At 38.4% G+C, this 8,023-nt stretch overlaps 1 protein-coding gene across 1 annotated transcript; it reads left to right on the top strand.

Moving 5' to 3' along the window:
• The first annotated feature begins 469 nt into the window (after positions 1–469).
• Positions 470–1,940, top strand: fancf (FA complementation group F). Its single transcript, XM_046858857.1, has one exon. It carries the CDS (start codon positions 716–718, stop codon positions 1,736–1,738), a length of 1,023 nt encoding a protein of 340 aa, XP_046714813.1. The 5' UTR covers positions 470–715; the 3' UTR covers positions 1,739–1,940.
• The last annotated feature ends 6,083 nt before the right edge of the window (positions 1,941–8,023 follow it).

Genomic DNA, 8,023 nt, shown 5'->3' with positions numbered 1-8,023 from the left:
TTCCACAGTTGTTGTGTAATTCATATATTTTTTATTAAAATAACCTTAGAGACTCCTCAGTCAAATTTTTACTTGTCATGGGGGGGTCCCTAATTCCTTATGGGGGTCCATGATTTCAATTCGAGCACTGGTTATGAAGTTTGAATTTACAAGTTTAGTGCCTATAAGTTCATCCATATTGAGTGAGCGAGTGGCGACAGCCTTGAGAGGAACCAGACTCAAAAAAGAACCCATCCTCATCTGCATCATGTATGTCCCAAATAATAAATAAATAAATAAATAAATAAATAAATATTTTTATTTATATAGTTATAAACTAACCAGATGTTGAGAACGAGATGTGAAATGCAGGAGAAATGCAGGGACCAGATATTAAAATAATTTTGACTTCAAATGTATTAGTTCACATGAGAAAACCTTTCAATAGCTTTCAAAATATATATATATCTTTTATTTTGATAAACACACCGCTGTCTTGGTTGTTTGTCGGAAGCGCCACACTGACGTCACACAGCGTCACTGTGTGCGCTGGCGGGAGTCTCGCGCGCTGTTTACGCCGCTTTGGGTTTTTTTCTCTCAAGCGTTTTGGTTCAGTTTGAGTCTTTTTGGGGTTTTTTTTGTTGGTGCACGTGTTCTCGCGGTTTCACGGAGCTCAGGGTATGTTGGATGTATGAAAACGCGGTGCGGGGCGGGTTGAGCTGTTTCAGTGCGCCGCATGGAGGCTGTTCTGGAGAACTTGGAGAGCACCGTGGAGCTTCTAGCGGTTTCACAGACGGACTGTGTGGCCGAGTGGGACGGTGAGACAGTAGACAGGGCGTTTCAATGGGCTCAGTACTGTGAGCATCTTCACTCTCGGTTCCACGCAAACCCGTCTGTCCGCGAGGCTTTAGAAGGGCGCCTGCGCGACACGAACCAGCTGCTGGAGCTCACCTTTAACGGGTACCGCAGCGTGACTCTGTTCGATCTGGCGCAGTGCCGCCACAGGCTGCTTGATGGTCTTCTGAAAAACCCCGCGACACCACACAACGTTATTAAATGCATTTTGGACCGGTTTGGCCTGGCTGAGGAGGCTGCAGGTGATCTCACTGCTGACCTCGGTAGTCTCAGCGCGTGCAGGTCAGCATGTACACTTTTGGCCGACTTTTCACTGAACCGGACGGATTCTGGCTTCTCTGTTGGCACACAGGTTCACTGCACGATGCTCCTACAGCGCATCCAGGCCATACAGAGCAGGGCAGGCAACCAGGAGTATGCTACAAAATTGCTGGATTGTTTGCTGGAGGACTGTACAGAAGGACAGAATAGCTTTTTTTTACTTCTAGCAGCTGCCCTACTGACAAAAGACACAACCAGTGAAGACACTGCGGCCCAAGGATTTCTGCTCACCTGGTTAGAAGGACATGATGGTTTATTGCACAGAATGTGTCAGGCTTTATCTCCTGAATTATGCACCAAACTTTCTCAAAACTGGACAAGATTTAAGTTTGCTTATTGGGACAGTTTGAAAAAGTCAGCTTCCTCCTTGGAGTATGATTTGAGCAGTGGATTATGGATACAGCCATGTGATATAGCAGTGTCATTTTCTAGACTCACAGAACGCTTGAAGTCCTTATGGAGTTCAGGTTCATCTTTAAAAGACGAGATTAAAGAATATTTGATTGCTCTTAAACAGGCTGATGGGGACTTTGAGGTCGAGGGACTGAGTGTGTGGACAGACCTGCTTGGACAGCTTAAGTGAAGCTGTGTGTGCCTCTCTTGAGTTGCACCAAACCAAGATGAAGTCAGTGGTGTGTTTGGATAGCAGACAGGGGGAGACAGTGCTCTTTAACAGATCTGCAGAATACACAACTGTACAATTACCACATTTCCTTTCTGTCAGAACAGCACGTATTGTAATTTCATTTCTACAGTAAAATGTAATAAAATATTGTTTTTATTTACATAATTGTTTTTTTTTTGTTTTTTGTGTTTTTACCAGAGGCTATGCTGAATGTAATGCGAAGTATTACTCAGGTTGAATGTGTTGTTGAAAACCCTCAACACTGATGCATATAATCAAATTTTAAACACATCTTATTTCTCTAGAATCAGTGTCCTCTGATTCCTCCGACTCCTTCAGCATTTCTTAATTAAGATTAAGCGCTGTGACAGATGGCAGCATCACCTGTTGTCTTGGCAACCGTTGGCATTAGACATCTGAGACCATCTTTAATGGAAAGTAAAGCCTGAATAGTGAATGTGCACACTTCACAAATTGGTCCCTCGAGGATACACTGACCAGTGATCTAGTTAGATTGCCTCTGCTGGGCAGATTAGGACAGGAGAGAGAGTGAGCAGGTTGTATTGGGTAACTCATCATTTATGTGGTCACTCAATCCTGTCAAGACATCCACAATCAAATCAGCTTGCTGTTAATATGAACAATAATGGGGGAATAGCCAGCCTTTATGACATTTCAATATTAAATAGAGTTCTTCACTTGAATTAGCTTCCTGAATATTTGGTCAGTGACTGTGATTAAAGATAATTACAGTTTATTAGAGAGGGACTTGGACAGGTGAGTGACTCTAATGCTGATAAAACTATATTCATGAGGTGGATCCCTGAATTAGCTGTAATATTTCATGAACAGCAAGGTAAATAACAATATTGTTGAATATTCAGTGGTTAAAATAATCTTTGTTTTTATAATGCCTGATTTGTCCTTCTCTGTTGTATCTCTGACTCTTGCAGATGAGTTGGAATTTTTTTCTTCCTTTTTTGTGCCTTTCTTGCCCTGGAAACCATGGAAACGTGTATTGTCAGCACTGGTATGTTGGAGAGACAGCAGCATAAGGGCAGAGAAAACATTAATTTAGCATGCATACACTTGGAAAATGCTGATATGCTGTTCTTGCAGCAGGAATAAATAAGGGACTTTTTGGCAATCATAATTATGTTTAATTAGAATGTATTGGCAGTCTTTTGAAAGCTGTCATATCCATGGTCTGAGACATTTTCATTCTAATTTCCCTTATTAAAGGGCACTGTAATTGCTGGATGGCTAGTCATAGCTCATGTAGGTTTGTGTACAATTGTTCTGATTCATATTAACCTTTTGTGTCATGGGTCATAAAGAAAGTATGTTTATCTACCACAGTATTTATAATAATATTTATCATTTATTATATGTTATCTGACAGCATGTGAACTGATGACAATGGCAATTTTCAGTAATGAAATCCCTCCCCTACATGCCTAATTATAATTTAAGGCCCTTTACTGAATCACAATGCTCAGTAGGAAAGAGGACTGGAAACGCCAACAAGGCTACGGCTCGTTAAACTTGTGATGAAAAACCAAATCAAGGGTCAGTGGTTTTATTACAGCAGGGAGTGAGATCTATCAATCTATCCACAAGAGAATGAAACAAGTAAACCAAATGCAAACAGACTGCCATGTGCAGCTGTCATCGCCTCTTCATTTAACTAAGAAGAGTGTTTTCAGTGGCCTTTCCATTGAACAAGAAGTAGCTTAAATTGAAATTTGTATACTCATATGACATGACAGTATTTGCTTGTGTGAATAGAAAATATTTTATGCAATAACACTATAGAAAATGAAATCCTTTGATGCTAGATTTTAAAAACTATTGCCTTCTTTTCACATAATCAACATTGCTGGCAAAAACTCTCTACTTTTATTTTTTTCTATTTGTTTGAAAATCAGAAAGTCTAAACATTTTATTACATACTAACAGCATAGTATTGAAATCTATCAATACTATAGTCTAAGATGGATATGTTTGAAATAATAATGTGGATAGGTTACTGTCTAATTTGTTAATAGGAATAGATGGACATAGGGACATATAGTAGATGTGCGTATTGAATGGCCTTGTAGCCGTTCCTACTTGACGTTAAGCTCAAGGGAGTAGATTGATTTGACTTGTATATTGTGAGAACAGTGGGATCTGTGACTCGTATCTGTTTGGCTGTAATTAGCAGCTGCACTACATGTCTAGTACTGACTTATCACTCTTCAACACTCTTCTTTATATTTATCCAACTTCACACATCACTGGATGGAGTGTCAGACAGAAAGAGGACAGGAACTAAAAAAAAACAAAAAAAAGAAATTGGGGAATGGGTGGAAAGGGAAGGTCAAGTTTCGGATTTGCAAGATCCTATCCTACAGAGGATAGTGAGGACAACTGAGAAAATTTTAGGAGTCTGTCTCCCCTCTATCATGGACATTTACACCACACGCTGCATCTGCAAAGCCAACAGCACTGTGGACAACCACACACACCCCTCACACACACTCACCATCAGGAAAGCGGTTCCGAAGCATTCGGGCCGCCACATCCAGACTGTGTAACAGTTTTTCCCGCAAACCATCAGCTCCTCAATACACAGAACTGAAATGGAACACACACACACACACACACTCACACTCACTCACTCAAATGTGTGTTACTGAACTGTACAACCTGAACTTAACACACACTAATTACTCATCTCAATTTATTCCACCATCATTTATTTGTTTATTTATTTATTATTTATACTTGACCGCATTACACTGTTTACCTGCTGGGTTTTTTTGCACCTCTTGACTTCTGCTTTATGTAGCTTTGTGTTGTGTTGTAGCTCTATGTTGTTTAGTGTAGCAGCAGGGTTCTGGAGAAACGATGTCTCGTTTTTACTGTGTACCACTGTGTATAGTAGAAATGACAATAAAAGCCTCTTGACTTGACTTGGCCTGCACCTCTTTGACGCTAATTACAGGTGACTAAGTAAAAGGCTTTACACTTTACACACACACACAAGTTTATTTGTCAAATTTCCATGAGATATCTCTTAATGTTACTTTGATCAAAATTATTCTGAAATTCTTTTGAGTTGAAAAAATGTAAATGTATTGAGGATTATTCCATATAACACTGACGTGATCACATGATAGCCCACTGCTTATGTGATTGAAATTAGTGCTTACATTTCTTTATGAGATTATTTACAATATTCCCTTGTGGTGTATCTGATTTCATTTTACTCTTTCTGTTTTATTGCATTGTTTCTTCACGCAGCACTGGGTAGCTTGTGGAGATGAAGACACATTAAGCGGGTCTGCTGCTGAATACCTCCCAGATGTAATCACAGAACCAGCCAATTTCTCCACCACAGAAGCAGAAAATGAGAATGACCTGAGTGTCAAAAACATGTTGCTTTCGGTTTTCGCATATAAAAGTGTTAAAAGTATAGACGAAATTATTACATGAACACAATCCCAAATATTTCACAAATAAATTTTACACACTAGTAGGTCCTACTTCTGTATATCTTTTCAAAAATCTTTTGTGAATATTAACTTGGTTACAGTTGTTTCATCACAATGTATAATCAATATATTGAAACCGTGGGGCATCTTAAATTTTTTTTATTTACTTTTACAAGCATAATACCGAATAAGTAAATAATAATCACAGATTTTGCAATCACTAGACAATTTAAATCCACCTGTGCCATTTATTACCTTAAATAATAATTGTTTACATTTATACAATCTGTATAGTTTGGAGTGTGTGAATGCTCACTGTTAGAGTGAGTAAATGTGGAAGTACAGTCTTACAAGCTATATGTACCAGGTTTCCAGCAACTGTTCATGGCATTACATGAATTTGGGGGAAAGAGTGCCTGGAGTGATATCATAAGGTCAGTCGTTTAGAATTTGTTTGTGCCTGCTCACTATAGGCTCTCAACTCATCTAAATCAGCTGTATGTCATACAGGCACCGCCTCTTTCTTTGTCTCTCGCCTTCATTGCCCTGCATGCATGCACCAGTCCTTGAATGCTTCTGTGTGTTTATGTGTGAGAGAGTGTTTTTCAGTATTGGTTTATCTCTAATGGTTGTGACTGCTTGTAAAGACGGACAAACTCATTGTCAAGATCATATATTTTGCTAACCTACATATATATATATATATATATATATATATATATATATATATATATATATATATATATATATATATATATTTATTTATTTATTTATTAATGCCCGATTAATGTAGCATGCATTTTTGTTTGACCATTTTTAAAAAAATAGAAGAAATAAAAAATATAAAACCGTCCGTGTGGAAACACGGCGAACGTTCCGTTTTGTGTCCTGAAGATAAAGTAATTTAAAACACCATACACTTATAATGTTTTTTAATGATTTTTTTTTGTTCTAGAAAGATGCAAAGTAAACTGCTAAAAAACAGCTATTTTTAGTCATCATATTTAATTTTAATTCTAGACACCCTCTTCCCAGCAGTGTCTTTCATATCACTTTTTAATCAAAGCGAGTGGTGTGTGAGGTGTAGCGTTCATTAAATGTAAGCCCCCCAGCTCTCTCCCTTACACACACTCACTAACACACGCATGCACAGAGCAGATCCCATCTGGTATGGGTCTGGGCTGAATAGGAGGCCTTTCCCCAGGGACATGTACCCTCTTTTCAACATGTGTCTAAGCTGGTCTCTCTCTCTCTCTCTCTCTCTCTCTCTCTCTCTCTCTCTCTTTTTCTTGATCAATGTCAGACAGAGAGGCAGAAGGTCTTTAGCTACACCTGAGTCCCAGCAGCATCACATGACTTCAAATTACTCTAATCAAATTCATGAGCCATTCTTAAAAGAAATCATTAAGCAAAACTCTTATTACACACAGCACTGCTCTCTGGTTTCAGCTTCATTTAATTATTGTGATGCCGTACCTCTAACAATGCAGTCATAATTTAATCTGTATATGCACCATAAGGTTGAAAATGTTTTTGGTGTATTTACTGCTCCCATAGTTCAATGTTTTTGGAATGTGTCTGTTTAAATCTTTAGAGAGGAAAAAAGTGAGAAAACTGAAGTGTCAGAGCTTACCAGTGTGCCATTCTGGCAGGATCTCAACTATTTTGGGATGGTGTGAACAAGATGAGGAAGGGGAAAGTAGATACCACATTGAGGAGACGTGTTAATAAGTGATGAAATATTCATTTTGCTGCAACAGGAAAGAAAAAAGATGGACATGTGCTGTAATTAGAAAACCATAGAAACACTGTCAAATGTGTACTTTCTAATATTTATTAAGTAATAGTTCTGATTGCTGCAAATCTATGGATTACTAGCTTTAACCAATAGCAAAGCATCACAATCTCTGAGTAAGTTATATGAGACCTTGTTCAGAGATGAGAATCTATTGCAGATATAAGTAACTTTAACTCTATTCTTTGAAATATAGAAATAATGATGCAAAAATCAGCTGATATCTGGACACTTTGCTTTTGAATATTTTCATCTAGGATACCACTGCATGCAAACTTGACTTGCTTTATGATTGCTCTGATTATTGAACATAATTGGAAAATATCCACAAGAATACACTCTCAAAATCATAGATACAGCTCAGAGTTGATAAATGATTGAACCAAAGGTGTCTTTTCTGAAAATATATACACATAGAAATAGACTTTCATGTGAGTGTTGATTGCCCAAAAAGGGCTTTAAGGCCAGACAGGTTGAAATACCATCTGTTTGTCTTCTGATGCTTTAATTGCTCTAAGACTGTTGACCATGTTAATCTTACTGAGTGAAAGGCTGTATGTAAGACAGGGTGTGTTTGTTGGAAGGTTTGTTCAGAAGGATAATCATGTTTAGGCAAAACTGAGCCCCTGGTGAGCTCTTGTCATTAAATAGTCATTCTGAAGCTTGATTAGAATGCACAGTCCCCTAGAGATCCATGGATACCCCAAAACACCTGTCCTCAAAGCCCAACACCAGCTCCATCTCATCACACACACGCACACAATCAAAACAACAAAGCTCTTCTGTCTGTCATTAGGGCAGCCATGACAAAGAAGTAGTACCATGTTCTTGTAAAAACTAAGAAAGAAAGAAACAACTCATGAAGTAGTTGATTTAAAGGAAGATCACTCAATGGTGTAATCAGATGGGTGGAAATGTCAGAGGGGCAATTGCCATGACTGTTGTGGTTGGTTAGCTGTGGGAAAACAC

Source organism: Silurus meridionalis, chromosome 10 (assembly GCF_014805685.1).
Source record: "Silurus meridionalis isolate SWU-2019-XX chromosome 10, ASM1480568v1, whole genome shotgun sequence".
Taxonomy (NCBI): Eukaryota; Metazoa; Chordata; class Actinopteri; order Siluriformes; family Siluridae; genus Silurus; species Silurus meridionalis.
The sequence above is the reverse complement of the archived record's forward strand: the minus strand, read 5'-3'. Positions and strand labels throughout refer to the sequence as shown.